Source organism: Cyanistes caeruleus, chromosome 10 (assembly GCF_971803275.1).
Source record: "Cyanistes caeruleus chromosome 10, bCyaCae1.hap1.1, whole genome shotgun sequence".
In the NCBI taxonomy this organism is placed as follows: domain Eukaryota; kingdom Metazoa; phylum Chordata; class Aves; order Passeriformes; family Paridae; genus Cyanistes; species Cyanistes caeruleus.
In genome coordinates this window covers 3,887,927-3,907,434 of record NC_141710.1, presented here as the reverse complement: position 1 = coordinate 3,907,434, position 19,508 = coordinate 3,887,927, and the positions used below count along the sequence as shown (strand labels likewise).

The window sequence follows — 19,508 nt, the reverse complement described above, 5'->3', positions numbered from 1 at the left end:
AGAACAGCTCCAGTCTGTTACATTAAATGTGTCAGGAGTTACTGCACAAAGTCTGCTTTCTTAAGCAATGAAGCAGGACTGTGTTAGCCTAGATGAAGGTCACGCATGAAGAGGCCAAACTCGTAGCATAGGGGTTGTTCAGCCTGGAGAAGAGAAGGCTCCAGGGTGTGAGACAAGGTGGGAATGATTTCATACTGACAGGGCAGGGTTAGATGGGATACTGGAACAAAATTCTTTTGAGGGTGGGGAGGCCCTGGCACAGGGTGCCCAGAGAAGCTGTGGCTGCCTCATCCCTGGAAGTGTCCAAGGCCAGGTTGGATGGGGTTTGGAGCAACCTGGGATGGTGGAAGGTGTCCCTGCCCATGGTGGGAAGGGGAAGGGGTGGAACTGGATGGTCTTTGAAATAATGAGACCATGGTTATGGAGCTGTGCAGTCCCAACTGCATCTCCCCCTTACACCTTAGCAAGAAACTAATGTGCAAGGACCTGTTTTAATTCTGCTCTTCCCTAATGCTCCTGTTAAGGAAACTTCTTATGCCTTTAGTTAAGACAAAAATACTCCTGGAGAGTTCTGGAAAAAGAAAATATTTCACAGAACTGATACACCATTGAAATCTTCACCTTTTTTAAAGTTCACTGAGGTAAGCTGCTAGGAATAGCAATGTTTTTGGCCTTTCTAGCCTGAGCTCCTGCACTTTAAATGCACAGACATTTGAGCTCAGCATTCTGAATCCAAGAAGGGACTTTTGCTACCTGTCCTTCCAGAGGCTCCTGGTTTAGAGTCCCCACCTCAGCAGTTGCATCTTCAAGAGAGATGCTGAGCTGCAGGTTCAGCACAAGCAGCTGAAGGATCATTCACTCACCAGCCCACAAACTTTAAGGGAAGACTCTTGCTCATTGTGGGATAAATGGCATTCAAGTTCCACAAAGGCAGCTCTGCCACCTCCTCCACACTATCCCCACTTTGGATGGAGAGCTCTTGGTACAGGGTGAGCTGAGAGCCAGAGTCCTGGAAAACTGAGAAACTTGACCCTGGGATGGTGGGCCCAGGAATAGGGATGGTGAGCTCAGGAATAAGAGGCTGAGAGAGTTTTATACCAAGATGCTATTTACTTTGAACAGTCATATTCAGTATAACATGTCTAATCAATCCACATGGATACACCTACAACAGGTAATTAAAAAAATAATAAATGAAGACACTAATAAATTAAGTACATTTAACTTAGTTGGGACAATGGTCTTCCTGTCACCGGTGGCAAAGGCTGGATCTGCAGTTACTCCTCTAGGATGCAAATGCCAAGCAAGAAAATCCCTCTGGATTCCCCCTCCCTTCAGTCCTCATCCTGCATCTGCTTGAGACCATAACTGAACACCCATGCTGGCCTCTGTCCTTCCCATTGTTCCATGGGATCTCCACATTGCTCCATCCTCACAGCATGCAACACTTTCCTTTTGCTTTCACTGCTTCACTGCATTGTTCCTTCTGTTAGTACACAAACACTTTTCTATCTAATATAAATCAGTCCCCACAGCCCATCAAAGCCACATCCAACAGCATCTTGTGGCACTTAGCATCTGTCAGTCCTTCTGTGGAGGCACCCAAAAGTGACAGCTTTACAAAAGAGAACAAGCTGCAAACATTTCAGATTTAATACAGAAATTTAATAGAGTCCACAGACACTAATGCTCCATCTGGAATCCAGTGACTTTTACACCTTCATGAGAAACAGAAGCTGGATCCCACCCTGAACTGAAATAGAGGATGAGGGATTTTCAGAAGTCTTTGCATGACAAAAGCACAAGCAACAGTGACTTTCAGAGGCTTGTTCTCCTACAGTGCTTAAATGCCTTGAAAACAACACCCACACCAGAGTGGAGAGTGTTTGCCATCCTGTGCCTTACTTAACTCCTACTACAGGATAAAGAAACTGGAGCTGTGATATGAGAATAGTGATTGAGTTCAGAGGACAAACCATGCACCCCTCTGCACCAATCCACCAACACCTCGACAGCTCAGCAGAGACTCAGTCTTCCTTCTTCCCTGGAAAACTGCTGCCTTGGCAGCTCCCGAGGAGCAGAGCTGTTCTGGGAGAGCTGCAGTGTCTTTTCACAAAGAGCCAACACATGATGTGTTCCTGTGTGTCTGAGGCAGCTGTGCCAGCTGATGCTTCCAGCAGCAGGATGGATTTTGCCACCAGCCCCACAGAGCAGCTGGGACAGGGGGTGTCTGGAAGCCCTGGCACCCGCTGCTCCCAGCCAGCTACACTACTGGAAGCTGCTGGTTTTCTCCCATGTGTGCTGATCATCCAGTCAAAATGTAAAAAGAGGATGGCACCTGCCTTCAGGGCAGGTGAAGGTGTCACTGTACAGGTACAATGGAACCCTTCCACGATGTGTGCACACTGGAGCACTGCTGTTGTTGGGGTCTCTAAGTAGGTTCAGCTGGAACAGACTTGACCCTCTTCCACACCATCGGGAACGGATGTGATCTCTGTCTGCTGCCCCCTCACTCCCACTTCCCATACTGGGGGAAACGAGCCTCCTGGGTCTTTGCTTTGTCAACTCCAGAGACTCCTGTTCCCACCTGCTTCTTTTGTTGGTGTTGCCAGCAGAGATCCAGCTCTGCCTCACATCAGTCTGTGTGATTGTCCTTCTCCTTGGGAAGCAGCAGGCTCGACCTGGCCGGGGAGCTGGTGGCTCTTTTGATCACCTCCATCCACCTGCCAAGAAAAGACATGAGAAATGCTTAACCCTCACTCACAGGTAATCTTATCCTTTGTTATGAGCTGTACCCCTTTCCCAAACCTCCCAAAACAGCCATTTTCTTTCTTTAACACGTCTTCTGGAAAATGAACTCTTCCAAGCTTGAGATGTGGTAAACACCCTGCAGAATGTGGTTGCCTGTCCAAGTCTACAGTGCTCTGAGCTCCAGAGAACTCTCACGAGAGCTCACTGTGTTCTCAGTGTTATCAAGGATGACAAGCTGACAATAATTACTGCTTTTCTTAATAATAAATTAGGAAATAGGTAACAGCCTTGCTCTTGTGAAAGAAAGCAAAGCAACAGTGAAAAAAGCAAGACAAATCCACTGTGCATTGGGTATTTTTCCCTTGAAATCCCTGCATGAGCCCAGTGCATTAAAGAGCACAACTTCTGGCTCAGGTAGCTGATACCTCAGCTGTTTACAAGTGCGTGACACTCTCCCAAGGAAGGGGAACATGTGACACCTCAGTCAAACCACATTCCAAAACAACCAATACAACCCTGCATGGCAGGACCAAGTGCAGGGTTCTCAACATAGCAGAGTTTTGTACGTGGTGCATTTCACACACAGTTTAGACCCTCTGCAGAAGCCCCTAAGAGCAATTAATTGTAATTATAGAGGATAATAATAAAATGTAATTACAGAGAAACCAGACAAGTGAAAGGGAACCCTGTACTTGTTACTCTCAGCCTTGTGTTGTAACTTCTGCTCCCAGAGATGGAAGATGAAAACCAAGAAACTCTTTATAGAACCTGGAAATGTGACTCCCAAGAGCTGGTGGGGCCACAGCCCTTCCCCTCCCTCATTCCTCCTTGGCTCCAGGGAAGCCCCAGACTCCTGGGGCTCACACAGCTCACAGCTCTAGGTGTATCCCCAGCTCTCCCACACACAGAGGAGGGTTCTCCAAATATCATCGGTGGGGAGAAGGAGGGAATGTTATTCCTGAAAATGTGCTGGAAGATCACTCAGACTAGGAGGAAAGAGAGGGTGGGATGACCAACCACTGAGTTTAGAGCAGGTTATAAGCCAAGAAACAGAAAACAGAAAATTACCTCTCAAAGGTGTATTTGCTCTCAGCCCTGAAGAAATACACGTGGGACTTGAACTGCAGCTTGAAGACATAATCCTTCTGAATCCCATCTGCCTCCACAGGGCAGCTGACTATGTAGCCAAGCAGGGGGAGGCTGGCCAGGGGATAATCATCCTGCAAGAGACCCAAGAGCGCAGCCCTGAGTGCAAGGCACCCCAGCCATGCAGCCCATGTAGCACAGGGGAGGGCTGTGCACTCTTGTTCAGGAGACAACAGGAGAACTCTTCTGCAAGGCCACCAACAGCTTCTAATTAAACCTTTCCCCACCTCCTTTCATTTCTTTTATAGTTATTTGCTTCTGCTCCTCTGCCCAACGCTGCCTCCTGGGCTCCCTCCTCCTTCTCTGCACCCTTTCTATGGAACTCGAAGCACAGGTCTGACAAAAAAAAGGTAAAGTAACTCTCACAAAAGAAATGTGCCCTCAAGGCAAGAAGGCAGAATAACCCAATTACTGGGTTAATAAACACAGTTTATTTGGTTAATAAGATGAAAAGATTGCACTGCACCATGGTTCATTATCAAGCAGTTCCTGAACGCACCAGCACAGAGAAGTGGGCAAAGAAGATACAAATGCTGCTGTGTCACTCACATCCTTCAGTCACTGCATGAGGAGAAGTTTCCCCCTTACCCACAGAAGGTCAGTACTGTCTGAACTGGAAATTCTGATTAAATTGCACAAGAAGTGCCCAGAGCCTTTCAGAGACCAGTTTCATTATGAACTACCTCCTCTTCCCCTTGCTGATCTCCTTCACACAGCAGGGATTTGCCCCTGGAGCTGAAAGTCAAGGATCCCCAGGTCCCCCCCAACACCCTGACCATCATCCCCTCATACACCTGCCCACCTGGTGTGTCTTGTAGAAGAACAAGCAGAAGTTGGTGAAGACGACCCACAGTTTCTGCCAGCCATTGCTGTTCTTGAACTTCCTCAGCAAGTACCCAGAGAGCTGGTTCTGGCACAGAAGGAAAAGAGGAGTGCCATGAAATCGCAGGTTGCCATCCTGCTGCAGGTGAGCAGCCCAGCACTGCTCCTGCGCTTGCTCCCAGCCATGGTGACAGCCACCAGGGCCCATCCCTTTCAGCCACCCTTTCTCACATGCAGGAAACCCACGTGGAACACACTGTGTGAGAAGGGAAATAAAGCAGGAGAGGAAACAGAGGACTGCAGAGCTGGGAGATAAACAACACGTGGCAGCTACACGAAGCAAAGCTGGCGTGGAAGGGGGCTGCAGGGAGGGGAACACCACTGCCTTGGAATCAGCCAGTAGGATAGGGAAACCTATGGCATGACAGTGCAGGAATTCTGTAATTTGAGAAAATGACATTCAACATTTGAGAAAAAGAAAGGTATTTGGCAGATTTACAGAGAAAACCATTTTTTGAGGCATAAATAGGAAGAAATCTTGTCTTAACAAGGCAATGGTACATGTCTGCCTCTGAGGACGAGGATCTTCACATGAGCAGTTAGAAGCAGGACATTTTCCTGGGAATCCCATGGCTCCTCCCCACCAGCACAAAATGTGAGAGGCATCTTTACCTGGATCATGCACAAGTAATCAGACAGGGAAAGGCTCTGGTTCCGGTACCAACAAACATGGGTGATTGTGTTGGGCCGTTGGGCCTGGCCCAGCAAATAGCGAGGAGGAAGCTCTGGAGAAACAGCAAGAGAGCAGAAAACTGAGCAGAGAAAGGGGGAGAGAAAGAGAAAAACAGAACGTTAGGGTGAGAGGAGTGATGCAAGAAAGGTGGCTGTCAAAGGAAAATGGATTGTGAAAAAAATGATAGTGTTAGAACATGGAACAGATCAGAGTGAGAGCGAGTGCAAGAACTCACACATTCAATCCCAGAACCTGTAGCAGGATGGGCTTGTTATCCATGCACAGAACTGTGAACTGGTGTCTTTCCCAAGGTGTCAGCAGGGAAAGGCCCATCCCCTCCAACAGAAATCGCAACAGAAGCCAGCTCAAGTGCCCCATGTCTGTACCTCAGGCCCAGGTCACATCTACAGCACTTCCCTCACCAAGCTGATCAACAAGGTCTCTCTGTCAGAAAAACACAGGAGCTCCAGTGCCCAACCTTTTAACTCCAGTTAAGCAAGTGCCTCAAGAGCAGAGCAGGACAGGCAGGCACAGACACAGGCTGCAGCCCCCTGCCCCATTGCTTTTGTCAGGTCCTTTTTCTCTCCATGTTATTTAGGTCCTTCCTGCTTCTGGAACTCTTCTAAGCATGCCAGTCTCCAGGAAGGTGTCCTACCCTGCCAAACTGCCTAAAGTAAAACTGTAGAGTTGGTGCAAGCAGTGTAAGGAGTGCTGAGCTGATCAGTCTGGAAATCTGCAGGATTCAGTGCCCAAATGTGCCACCAATGCTTCCTTGCACTGTGAGTCACAGCAAGACCAGAGGTACCAGTGGCTCATAGAACCCCAAAAAGGTCTGGGTTGAAAGGGACCTTAGAGATCATCTGGTCCCAACCTCTGCCATGGGCAGAGACACTTTCCACTCAAGCAGGTTGCTCAGATTCTCACACAGCCTGGCCTTGAACACCTCCATGGGCACATAACAAACATCTCTGCTCAGCATAAAATGATGCTGCCATGAAAAGACACTTGGATGCGCAGTCCTGTCCGCAAGGGGAAGACAGAAAATTCCAACTGAATTTCCTCTTAATTCTGGGTGCAGTACAGCAGCTAACCAGAGCTCAGTACAGCACAGCCAACCTCGAAAGGAAAATATCATGGTTAGAGAACTTACAATCATAGAACCATTAAGGCTGGAAAAGACCTCCAAATCATCAACCTTTGACCAAATCCCACTGAACAATTTGGTGAAGTGCTACATCCACATACTCTTTGAACATTTCCAGGGACAGTGACCCCACCACTGCCCTGGGCAGTCTGTTTCAATGCTTAACCACTTTTTCTGTGAAGAAATTCTTTTTGCTTCCCAACCTGAACCTCCACTGTGCAAGCTTAAGGTCATTCCCTCTTGTCCTGCCCCTTGTTCCCTGGGAGCAGAGCCTGACCCCCACCTAGCTGCCCCCTCTTTTCAGGGAGTTGTGCAGAGCCAGAAGGTCCCCCCTGAGCCTCCTTTTCTCCAGGCTGAGCCCCACCAGGTGCTCCAGACCCTGCCCCAGCTCCACTGTCACTCTCTGGACACACTCCAGACCCTCAATGTCCTTCTTGTCATGAGGGGCCCCAGACTGACCCCAGCATTTGAGTCACATCAGCAGTGCCCAGCACAGGGGATGCTCAGTCCTCCAGCAAGCAAAGTGAAACCCAAAGGAGCGATTCAGTCCCAGGATATCCTGGGTTTCCTTTAAACCTTCCCTGCTTTGACCCCGCTGAGAAGCAAAGCCCTGCTGCACGGGGAGCGGAGCGTGAGTACGGACACACAGACAGGCACAGAGAGGACAGCATGCAGTGGTGTTGGATGGCCCAAGCTCTCCCTGGACACAGAACCACTGCCAAGGCCAAATGGGAGATGGAGGCCAAGGCAGGATGGACAGAGTGGGGCCAGAGCTGCGCCCTCGGTACCTCGACGGCCACACTGTGGTCGGTCATGGAGACGCTGGTGTTGCGGTACCAGCACACGTGCATGGTTGTGTTGGCACGGTGGTGGCTCTGCCTGTCCAGGGAGCTACGAGAGGAGTGAATGTCATCTTCGGACTCCTGTTCTACAGAGACCTCATCAGAGGATCCTGGGGGAGGAGAATTGGGGAGTGATTGAAGAAAACCGTGCAATACAAAAATGCAAGAGAAGCTGGGATTCCTGAGAAAGGCGGTTTTCTCTTGCCATGGTGTGGTTTTAAGTACGTCAAGCTCAGCTGGTTACACAGCTCCAACAACCACTCTAAGCACATCAGTCTGGATTTCATGATCCACTTCTGCCTGGGGCAGCTGACTCTCAGGATCAAAGGATGGTTTGGGTTGGAAGGGACCTTAAAAATCATCTGGTTCCAACCCCTGCCATGGGCAGGGGCACCTTCCACTAGAATAAAAGTACAGAGTGGTTTGAGACAGTGCTGTGTCAAACAAACAAAAATGACCAAACTTCATCTTGAGTCAACGAACAGAACTGAGCTCTCCAAGAAAAAATACTCCATGTTTCAGCACAGCCATAAAACCACCAGACAGGCACAGGAATACTGGGCTGTAAAAGCTGACCTCCAGAGATGCTACAATTTGGACCAAAAAATTCACCACATGGTTAAACTGAGAAAAATCTATGTAAAGAGTGACTAAGCACTTTATATTATAAAATTAACAACTCTGCAATGGGAGAATCTCTGCTGCATTTAAAGCTACCTTGAACATCAGTCTAGGAAGACAAGCATATCTCTTTTGATTAAAACCAAAGCCCAATTAATTCTCCATTATCACATTATAAATTATAAATTATAAATTATAAATTATAAATTATAAAAATGTCATTTATGTCATCAAACTCACTAAAGGAAAAGCAGAAAGGACAGGACAACTTCTGCTTTTGAAGGAGGCAGGGAACACCACTTACTGTTGGAGCGGTTGCACACGGAGTTTTCCAGAAGCATCTCGGATTTCTCAGTAGATTTCTTGGCCATTTCAATTGCCACATTTAGATCTTCCATCCACTTGCCCATCTCCAGGCGGGTACTGCAAGGGAAGCAGTGGGAATGGGGATCTGCCAGCCCAGAGCTGTGCCCGTGTGCTGGAGGCACAGGTCACTGCCCAAAACAAGGGACAGAATCCTTCCATTAGATAAATAAAAACAAATTTAGAATTCCTCCAAAGCAGGAGCTTTCCAGAGAGGAAACTGACCTCCTACAGCCTCCACCTCTACATACAAGCCTTGAAACAAGACTAAACTAGCAATTAAACACTTGGACTTTACAGAAAATATAATGAACAGACAGCTGGCAGGGCTCAGAAGAGGAATTCTGGAGATGGAGGATATGAGCAATGATTTTTTTGAAGGATAAATGGCAACCTGAAGCAGAGCCCATATTTTAAAGGGCATCTGGGATGTACCTGACATCACAAGCAAATAAAACCCAGAGTGCAGGAAGATTCCTTCCCCCTCCCAGGATCCACTACAAGGTGAGACCTTCACAGCCCTTCAAGGTGTATCTGTATCCATGGGGATGCAACAGTGGAAGGTTTGGCTTTAGACACACCAAAACATTTCTTTGTTTTGGTAACCATCTCTTTTTTCTGAAAGTTTTTAATTTAGACTGAAAATTCCACACGTGGTCTAAAGCCTAGCAGCAATTTTTATTTTTGGCAGGTAACCTTGGAGCTATTTAAAGTCATGACAAGGTAAAAATTCTATTTATTTTTCCAAATTTAATAATCTTTCAAGCACTTTATGACTCACAGCTGCTGAGAAGTGGTTGATCTTAAAAAAAAGTTGCATTCTCAGGTGTTATGTTGGAATTTAAAAAAAATACATCTGCATACCAAATGTATTGACTCCTGTGCCATTACACATCTGATTTATAAATACACTGTAGTGGTTATTTTTCAAGAACAGGTCATCAAGCAGTAAAAAGCCCTGTGATTTAAGGTTGAGATTTAGTGCTCCCACCCTGCATTGTTTGCATTCCTGATTCCTGCTGCCTTTTCACAGACTTACAGAAAGACAAAAACTCCTAAAGCTGATCCTGACACCAGGTATAGGAGACATCCTAATTACAAAAAGGCACCAAACTCACTGTACAGGGGTAATTTAGGCTGAAAAGAGATTGTTTTTATTTCCAAGTCAGCCTTTAATTTTTCCTCTCCCCAGCTTCCTCCATGAAATTCTGCAGGAACTCTCCCCTCCTCACAGCAATTTGAATGTTCTGAACTTTAATTCTTTTGGGTCTCTAAAATATTTCTGTTTAGATTTTGTCTCCTGAAGTGGTTTGAAGGATGACACTGGCAACTCCCAAATAAACAAAAACAATGGCAACCTTATTGCTACTGTTTGTATTTTGGGTCAGAAAGAAACACAGAATCACAGGATGGTTTGGGTGGGAAGAGACCTTAAAGCTCATCTCATCCTACCCCATGAGGGCAGGGATGCTTTCCACTATCCCAGCTTGCTCCAGGCCCTGTCCAAGCTGGCCTTGGACATTTCCAGGGATGGGGCAGCCACATCATTGCTCCTCTGGGCACCCTGTGCCAGGGCCTCAGCACCCTCACAGGGAAAAATTCCTTCCCAGTATCCCATCTATCCCTGCCCTCTGGCAGTGGGGAGCCATTCCCCCATGTCTTATCCCTACAGGCCCCTGTCCAAAGTCTTCTTCCATCTTCCTTGTTGGCTCCTTCAGGCACTGCAACGCCACACTGAGCTCACCCCAGAGCTTCTCTCCAGGCTGAACAATCCCAACTCTCCCAGCCTTTCCTCCCAGCAGAGCTGCTCCATCCCTCTGCTCATCCTGGTGCCCCCTCTGGACTCTCTCCAGCAGCTCCACGTCCTCCCTGTGCTGGGCCCCAGGGCTGGGGCAGCTCTGCAGGTGGGGTCTCACCTGAGCACAGGGGCAGAATCCCAATCCCTTTCTGCTGCCCACACTGGGGATCAGCCCAAGATAAACTATTCTTTCCCAAAATTCAACACTGAAAAAGGAGCTGTTAAGAGTCCTGGGCTTATTTTGAGGTCCAGAGGATGCATGAAATACCCCTCTGGCTCTGCACCATTTGAGCAGTAACTTTCTGGAGAAGGAATCCATCAAAGCCACAGGAAAACTAGGATTACCTGGCTGCCACCACTATGGTTTTCTGTGCAGAATAGATTGTGAAGCAGTGTGGGACAGACCATTCATTCTCACTCTCCTCCACCTGCAGGAAAAGAAAAGATTATTTCTCATCAGTGCTCAGTCACCAATAAATACTAAAACTGTCATGTGCTGGCTGGGACTGAGGCAAACAGGATTCCAACCTGGTAGCAGGAAGTGCAGAACAGCAACTCTTTGATGAATACCACTTACTTTCAAGTCTATTTTGGCTCTATATGAAAATCTATGGTGTGTTTCTACTGCAGGGGCACAACAGGGCAAGGAAAGGAAGGGGCAGGAGCAGATTTGGCTCCTTACTCACCGGAGGGTCGAGCACTATCAGCTGCAAACCAAAGACAGAAAGAACAATCCTGTTAGAAAAGGTGTGGGCAGGCAGAAGGATTGATTACATGCTGAGGTGTGTGCAGGGGGAGAAAACACCAGGGTAAATAAATCCCTGTTTCCAGATCAGCCTCTCACAGCAGTGTGAAAATGAATGGGAAACAGGGTGTGCTCCAGCTGTTTTGCTAATGTGGAAGGAAGGAACTCCTCACCTGCAGATAAAGAAAGCTTTGTTTGACACACTCAAGGTCAAATTGCTGCTGAGATTGACCTTGGAGCAATTTGTGGCCTTGGTCCTTGTGCCCTGAAGGATTTCCTCAACCTGCCTTAGGCAAAGCCATTTCCTTAACCCTGTGATGCAACATGGAGCCACTTACCAACATGCCATGCAGAGAGAGGTGTCCGTGGATTTTGAACTGATTTGTCCCTGTGACCCCTTTGCTTGTGTACAGTAACATATCTGAGAACTGGAAAGGCAGGAAGAGAACAATCAGCGTTCTGAAAGCAGCAGGCAGGGACAAGGATTTTTTGACATCTCCTTAAAAATCTGTTGTTTAAAGGCCACCGTAGATACATGAAAAATGTGATTTCTCAGTCAGTTTGGCCAACTAGCCTTCAAACCTCTCTTTTGTTTACTTATAAAAGAGGAAATTATTTTTTTTTAATTCTGTTACAACTCTGTGCCATTATAGAACCAAGAGAGTAGTGCCACAGCCACACTCTATAAAAGCATTGCTCAGAGTGAGTTTTCAGTTTCAGCTGCTGATTTTCAGCGCAAGAACATGAAAACACACTTCCCTCAACAACTCTCTCTTGAAGACTTTGGGTTTATAAAAATCAGAAGCAGCACCCACCAGAAAGAACATCCGCTGCTGTAAGCCCTTCTTAGTGAGCTTGTACAAGCAACCTTCCCGGATAAACTCCTGCAGTGGAAAAGAAAAAGTTAGATAATGTTTGACTTTCCTGACTTGGGGGAATTTTATTTTCATGCCAGAGTACACAGATGTTGATTGGTGCCCAGCAGTGATCACTAACAGATTTCTCAGAGGCCCAATGACACTTTCCTGTCTTTTTTTGTGACATGGATCAGCTCCTTGCAGCAGCCAGCATTTAAATCAGTGAAGGAAGAGAAGGGAAAGGAGTAGAATTCCTTTTGGACACCAGCAGTTCACCTATCACACTTACATCCCACTGTAGTGACTGCCATAGCATCCCCAAAGCACATGTGATGCTCCTGTATTTATGCCCAGTACATCTATCAAAAACAAAGAAACAAAAAACCAGGCAGGAACTGCACAAACTCCTGTAATGCAGAGGCACCCACACCAGTTTAGCCCAGTGCTGTGGCTCTTGCCATCCCTCCATTCTCTGAGTTTGCACCAGGCAGACACAAGTAGAGCTGGGAGTGGATTTCGAGTGGGACACACCAGTTCCCACTCACACACAGAGTACCACTCATACCCCAGCATACCCAGAATCTGCACTGGAAACACAAAACTGCAGCCAGAGTTTAAGCAGAAGCATTTCTGATATATTCCTCAGAATATCACCAAGGTGATGACCCCATCATCCATGGCATTCACTAAGAGACAGTTTCATGAAGCCTTTACAGCTGTCCCATAGACTTGGGGGGCAGCGATGGCAAATCCATGCTTCAAAGGATGGAAATAAAACCAATACAGTCTCTAAACACTAAGCAGAGGCACTTACCCTGCCAGGTGCTGTCAGATTGTCTATCCCAATCAAGTCATGCTGCAGCTCTGTAAGCTTCTGGAAATTTTCCAGGCGGATGAGGCTGTGCTGTAGCTGTGAGGTCATTTCTGTGACTTCCTTCAGGGCATCTGTGAGGAGAACAGCAGCAATGGGAGCAGAGCACAGCAACCCAGGCCACCCATTTCACCCCTGGAAAACTGAATCTGAAATTTACATCTCAAATTTATAGCAAATTTTAGAACAGAATGGTTCATATGAAAGGGAACTAAAACAATCACCCAGTCCAACTGCCAGCTTCTTTAAGTGTATTTTAGAGTAGGGTAAATAAAGCAAGCAACTTCACAGCATTTCCTATGCTTCTGGAAATTGTCAAGCTCAGATTCTGCTTAAACAAAAAGTGTTACCATGTAACTGAAAGTAAATTTAAAAAATCAAACTATTTCTGCCAAAGATTATTTTGTCATGAATGGAATTTACTACACACACTTCTGTTGCTACAAATCAAGCATTTTTTGGTCACATTTTTACATCTAAATGACAAAAAGTTTGTAAAAAAACCTACTCTTTTATTTCCCCCTGCTAGGAGACAAGAAAAGGACCAATTTTCCAGCTTTGGTTGAAGCACTGGGATCTATCATGAGAAAATCACTTCCTGGAATGCCAGGAAAAAGAAGCACTTACATTGAATTTATGGACATAATTGAACATAAGTGAACCTAAGTATTCAAAGGCCAGGTTGGATGAGGCTCTGAGTACCCTGGTCTAGTAAAAGTATCCCTGTCCATGGTGGAAGGGGAATGAGATGAGTTTTATTGTCCCTTTCAACCCAAACCATTCTGGTCTTCTCTGATTCCATAGTTCTTGTCTTCCCAGGGCTCAGAGTTTTGGATGCCCGTGGAAAGGGGTGTGGCTGGGCGCTCACTCACTCCGGCAGTCGGCGAAGTCGTGGTGCTCTGCTGTGTAGTGCTTGCACAGCCTCCCCAGGATCAGCTTGTAGTGCATCAGTCTCTGGATGGGTTTGAGCAGGAAGGTGTTGAGGGGCAGGTAGCAAACCTTCTGCAGCTCAAACTCCTTATAAACCATCTCCAGCTTCTTGAGGCGTTTGGTTGCTTTCTCCAGTTCCGTCAGGACCTCGTCGTGCTTCTGCAGGTAACTGGTGAACTCCTGTGGAATTGGACAAAAAGTCACTTAGATCGCAGGAAAACTGTCTTTCATAATTAAAGGAAGTGGCAGGCAGCTCCCAGCCAAGGTCAAAGTAGGTGTCTGTGTGCCATTGTGCCTCCTGGGAATACTAATGCTGGTGGTGGAAACAGCAGTCCCCCACTCCTGCACTCCCCTTCAAGCCACTGGTTTTAATTAAATAATTATTCCACTCCTGCAGCACTAATGTAACTGTCCCACATGGGCACTCTGCTCCAAATAAAGTTGACTTCATTTCAGAAGAAATTATTCTGCCTTTAAAAAATATGTGTATTTTTAAATTAAATAACCTTGTGAATCAAGGTCTCAATAGGGGAGGTAAATAAGTTTTGTTTCCTGCTGAATAACCAACAAGCACCTTTTCTCAAGGTAAATGTAGGTTACTAAATAAGCAACAGTGATACAAAACCTTCCTGCAATTATTTTACTGTTTTCCTTTTAAATTGCTTCTCAGCAATAACTGTTTGCAAGTTACTTCAAGACTGACTGAAAAAGGATATGTTTAGATGAGATATTGGAAAGAAATTCTTCCCTGTGAGGAAGATGTCAGCCACTAGAATCTGATAGCTCATGGCTTAAATATTGTTAGGAAACTTTTGCCTCTTATGGCAAAACTGTATAAAGAAGCTACAGCCTCAGAAGTCCAGCCCTTCCTGAAGATGCCTGACTGGAACTTTGGACTGTGAGTTGAGATGCCTTGATAAGATAAAGGGAATGCTATTATTCAATAATCATTTAGGTCTAGGGAGAAGTAAACAAGGCAGAGAGAAAAGAATGCATGCCCAAGATAGCCAAACCCAACAGAAAATCATTGCTGGCTGGGTTTGGGTGGGGGAGGCCATAGGCAAAGAGCCCAGGTTTGCACAGAACCCCAGAACAAAGGGGAGAGGAGGAGAGTTTTGTGTGTGCAGCAAAACCTCCAGTCAGAGACAGTGAACACCCATCCTCCCTTACACAAACTGCATCAGCTGCAAAACCCCCCCAACCCTGGGAAGGCCACATCCATGGGACATGCATGTGGGAGAGAGTGGCATAATCCACCAAAGACCCCTGCAAAGTGCTCCCCAGACTTATTCCTGTGGCTTTGCACCACAGGACTGCACGTGATACAAAGTGATTCAGTCTGCTGCAACAGACTGTGTAAATCTCCTCTAGGAGAGATTCCTGGGCATTCCACCTGGCCTGAGCATATATTAATCCATTGGATTCCATACTTTTTTGGGGAACCCTCACCACCAAGAAGAGCAGCTGGACAGGATCATCAGGACGCTGGTAGGATGCATGGAGTGGTGATATTTTCTTTAATCTGTCTCTGTTCCTCTCTTTCTGTCCCCCCATCTCTTTTCTATTTCTTCCTCTTCCTTTTCTCTCTCTCTGATATTTATTATTAAACAAAGCCCATACTATTGACTTTGGCATATAGTCTCATTTGCACCTTAATGGAAGCAGAGGCATTTCTAATAATTTCTAATAATTTTATGAACCAGACTGTAACAGGTGGTGAGGCCCTGGCACAGGGTGCCCAGAGAAGCTGTGGCTGTCCCTGGATCCCTGGAAATGTCCAAGACCAGGCTGGACAGAGCTTGGAATAACCTGGGATAGTGGAAGGTGTCCCTGCCCATGGCAGAGGATGGAATGAGAAGGGCTTTAAGGTCCCTTCCAACCCAAATCCTCCTGGGATTCTGTGATTAATGGAAATATTAACCCTGAGCACTGATCCTTTACAAATCAAAACACCTCAATAATCCCCAAATTCCATGTTTTGAATCCTGTATCTACCTTCAGAGTGCGCATGTTCCTGAGCATGACATCTCCGATGCGCTGGTACTCCCCTTTCACGTGAGCATTGGTTCTGCCTTCCCTGGAACACGGGGAGGAAAGAAGAAGGCAACATATATGGGGGATCAAGAAATTTCTGTTTTCTCCCTCCATCTTCCCTTGTAATTCAGGACATAATCTTTAGCCGTTTGGCATTCCTATTTCACTGTTCAAATTGCAAATTTGGTACATTAAATATGGATGCTCTACAAAACAGCAAACACAAAGATATGCTTAAAAAACTGAGAAAGGACTAGAAAGGAACTTGTGTGAAAGTCTGTTTGAGAGTTTTAAGTTTCAGACCTCCACATAAATGTCATAACATGATCCCACCTGATTCTGTGAATTTATTTTTGTTCATACTTTGTTCATGTTGACCACCTCCTTTTGAAAGGCAGTTATACTGTAATATATAACATGTCACCTCAGGAGAAAATAATACAAAGTTGAAAAGACTAAAAACATCATCTGTGAAATAAACTGCATTGCAAGAACCACACTCCCACCTTAATCACAAAAATGTTTCCTAGATTTTCATCTGGACATTCATTAAGTGGAAGGTGTGGAAAAAACACACACATCATCTTTTTGATCTTGTTCTCCTTCCTTTTTCTAAGGCTTGAGAGACACTGTCAGATTATATCAACTATTGATGATCTTCAAGGTGTTTTCCAACCTAAATGATTCTGTGATTACAAAACCCTCGGTCTGGTGCACAAGTCATACAACTGCAGGACATTATTATATTGGAAAATGGGCTTTAATACTTTTTAGTACTTTTTTAATAGCATTAATACCATGAAAGATTTCTCCTTGCTTCTAATGATGCAGAAATACCAATTGTAGTCTGGTTTTGACGTGAGGATGTAGAAAAAGGTCCCCCTGCTTGCTTACCAGAGTGAGAGCCTTTGTTCAATCTCCTTCAGAAAGCCTCGATGGAACTCATAGATGGGGTCTATGTTGGAGAAGAGCAGTGTCATCAGACCCTCTGGCATGGCATTCTCCTTGATCACAGCACTGCGGAACCACTGCCAGAAAACCAGAAATTCTCATCAATTTCTCTGTTTCAGAAATTCAGTGTTAGTCCTGCAGTGATGGGGGATGAGAAAGTATGCATGGGGAAACAGCAGGAAGGAAGAAGAAATATTTAGGGAAGACATAATTTGTGAAAAATGAAAAGATGGGATTTTTTTCTTTGCCAGGTATTGTCGCACTATATTGGGAATGGTGAGGCACTAGGACATGGATTCTCTTGTGAGTTGAACAGGAGAGCTCCTGAGGTTTATTACCTCAGATCTTCTTTTATAGACTGATACACGAAATCCAGAAAGGTAAAACTCTTATTGGTCAGTAAACTAACACATCACTATCATTGGTCAGGGGGGTACACCACCCCTCCACCTTCTCTTGCAAGAAAACAAGGAACTGACAAACAACACTTGCAAGGCTGTTTTTTATCTCTGAGGATTGTTTTGATTCCTCCTTATGATTTCCCAGGTGAGTCTGAAAAAGTTATGCAGCCTGCTTTTCCACAGGCACTGTGCTCCCTGCATGCTGCTGGCATTTAGCATCTATAAGATATGAGGAAGATGAGGCTCATGGCTGGCTCTAGGCACAAGCTGGTTTCTGAATGCAATGATAGGATGGTTGGGGACAGCTGAGTGACAATCAGTTACCCAGTGGCTGCCCCAGCTGCTTCCACTTCCACACAGATAAAACTGCTGTCAGAGGCCTGGAGCCCTGTGCAAGTCCCTCAGCTGAAGACATCTCGCTGCAGGTCACACTCCTCCTTCCCCGCTTTCTGACAGGGATATTACAAAAATCCTCTGAGATTTTTCTGAGGTATTCCCCCTTCTGTTAGGAGAAGTTCTGGGAAGCCTGTAGGAGGAATTGGAGTGAGATGGTGCTCAATGAGCTTGCAGAGAACACCTCCACTGAGGCCATGCAGTGTTAAGGGACTCAAGCTTTTCTTTGATGAAATTAAAACAACAGCTTATAGAAAGGCAACAGTCACAGTGCTCAAACACGGAGCTCATGAACAAAAAAGCTCTTTTAGAAGCACATGAACTGGAAATTCATGCTGCCCTCCAAACCTGGAGTCACTTGTCTATTCTGGGTGAAAGGAGGAGGCAGAAACAGAAGCAACAAAAAAGAAAAATCTCTTCAAACCCCGACAGGTTCAATGGCCTTTGCAGCTGTCATCTGCTCACAGATCCAAAGGCACAAGGATAAAAGCTTCCCAAGGAAAACCACAGAGAAGACAGCCAGGTTATAAGCAGAGGTGGCAAATATCACTGAAACTGAATGCAAAATGTTTTTAGGCTTTCCTTGTTCACAGTTTTTAGACCAAAAGTCATCAGCATGGCACAGGATGTAGCTGCTGGAGCAAATGATGGAAGTCCAGAGGAGGCATCTGCTCTCCCACAGAAGGAGCTACGGAACAAGGAAGGGGACAGCTACTTGGCTCCTGGATTATGCTACATCACAAGAAGAAATTCCAAGTTTTTCCAACCTAACAATCACAAATCTGTTAAAAAAGGGAAAAGAAATAAAGTCAAACCCACTTACTACTGTAATAACCTCCAGGTCCTTTAAATAGGTGCGTTCTGTGGCAAGGATCTCCTTTGCTATGAAGTACGCCTTGTCGGTGGGGTAGCGCTGAAAGGACACACAGCCATCAGTAAATACTGGAACACAAACCTCTATTTCCTACTGGCCATCAGCCCAAACCTCACAGCCACTTCCCCTTGCTGTGTGCAAATGGAGCAGCTCGTTACCAACAGGACATCTCTTCATTCGGTATCACATTCTCACATACTGACTTTACTATAAAATATTCTTTATATTGAAAGAGTACTAAAAATTACTGTCAATTATCATATAATCACAGATGGTTTAGGTTAGAAACGACCTTAAAGCTTATCTCATTCCACCCCCTGCTGTGGGCAGGGACACCTTCCACTACACCAGGGTGCTCCAAGCCCTGTCCAACCTGGCCTTGGACACTTCCATTACATGAACTTCCACCTCAAATCAAGGGAGAACTTTACAGAAACATGGAAACACTTAACCCAAGATTCCTAGATTTTAAACACTTCTCTAACCAAACACAGCCCAACAGATTTGCAAACAGCCCTTTCCCAAAACTGTTTATTTCCACTTACAGCTTTCACTCAAGCTGCTCCTTTGAAGACCATATTAATTAACTAAGAAAAAAAGAAAATCAAACCACAGCAGTTGTTGGCTGCCTGATTGCTCTGGGCCATTCTTTAAAGAGAAGACAGAATGGATATGGAAGAACAAAGGAATGCAGTGGTGGTAAGAGATGCTGTGCAGTTGCAACACAAAATCAGCATTAGCCTGAAAACATGTATTACTAAAAAATATGTAATATTAAGAAATTAGTCACTCTTCAAGGTAAGGAGTTGCTTTTTCTCCTTAGCTCACTATGCTGTGCTGCAGTTCCATGCAAAATGCCACTGAGCTATGTCAAAATTTAGTCTCCTCCATCTCTGCCCCTCTTGAGGGAAACACTGCTTTGAAAATTCTTTCTTCTGTTTCCTTGTATGTTCTGAGTTAATTAAAAATTCTCTTTATAGATTCACTTTGAGATGCCTCCAGTGCTGTCAGCACAGCTACTGAGGGCTTCCCCTCAGCAGTTCCTTACATGACAGGAGAGTTTCTGCTATCAGGGATGTTTTTACACAGCTCTGGCTACATCCCCTTCTGGACTATGTCCAGGGTCTTATTGAACCTCTTTGAAATCTTACAGAGCATTAAGGTGTGTGAAAACATGGGAGCATGACTTTTACACAGGCAGGTAGAGATGGGGGAACCTTCTCAAAAGCTAA

The 19,508-nt window shown here is 45.7% G+C and overlaps 1 protein-coding gene across 21 annotated transcripts in view; it reads right to left on the bottom strand.

Moving 5' to 3' along the window:
- Positions 1 to 1,090: 1,090 nt before the first annotated feature.
- Positions 1,091 to 19,508, bottom strand: part of FARP2 (FERM, ARH/RhoGEF and pleckstrin domain protein 2) — a 72,540-nt gene continuing 54,122 nt past the window's right edge. For 2 of the 21 annotated variants that reach the window (XR_015274350.1, XR_015274351.1), the window contains exons 15-28: positions 18,226 to 18,315; positions 16,552 to 16,685; positions 15,619 to 15,700; positions 13,566 to 13,803; positions 12,637 to 12,767; positions 11,781 to 11,849; positions 11,304 to 11,393; positions 10,566 to 10,648; positions 8,364 to 8,482; positions 7,385 to 7,548; positions 5,392 to 5,531; positions 4,700 to 4,807; positions 3,820 to 3,971; positions 1,091 to 2,723 (exon numbers count right to left, since the gene is read on the bottom strand). Coding sequence is in view for 12 of the 21 variants with exons in the window: in XM_086843498.1 (XP_086699624.1) it covers positions 2,636 to 2,723; positions 3,820 to 3,971; positions 4,700 to 4,807; positions 7,385 to 7,548; positions 8,364 to 8,482; positions 10,566 to 10,648; positions 11,304 to 11,393; positions 11,781 to 11,849; positions 12,637 to 12,767; positions 13,566 to 13,803; positions 15,619 to 15,700; positions 16,552 to 16,685; positions 18,226 to 18,315 (1,548 nt within the window). In the remaining 9 variants the exon portion in view is untranslated. The remainder of the gene's footprint in view (positions 2,724 to 3,819; positions 3,972 to 4,699; positions 4,808 to 5,391; positions 5,532 to 7,384; positions 7,549 to 8,363; positions 8,483 to 10,565; positions 10,649 to 11,303; positions 11,394 to 11,780; positions 11,850 to 12,636; positions 12,768 to 13,565; positions 13,804 to 15,618; positions 15,701 to 16,551; positions 16,686 to 18,225; positions 18,316 to 19,508) is intronic. The other 19 variants (XR_015274352.1, XR_015274353.1, XM_086843498.1 and 16 more) reach the window with 10 other exon arrangements.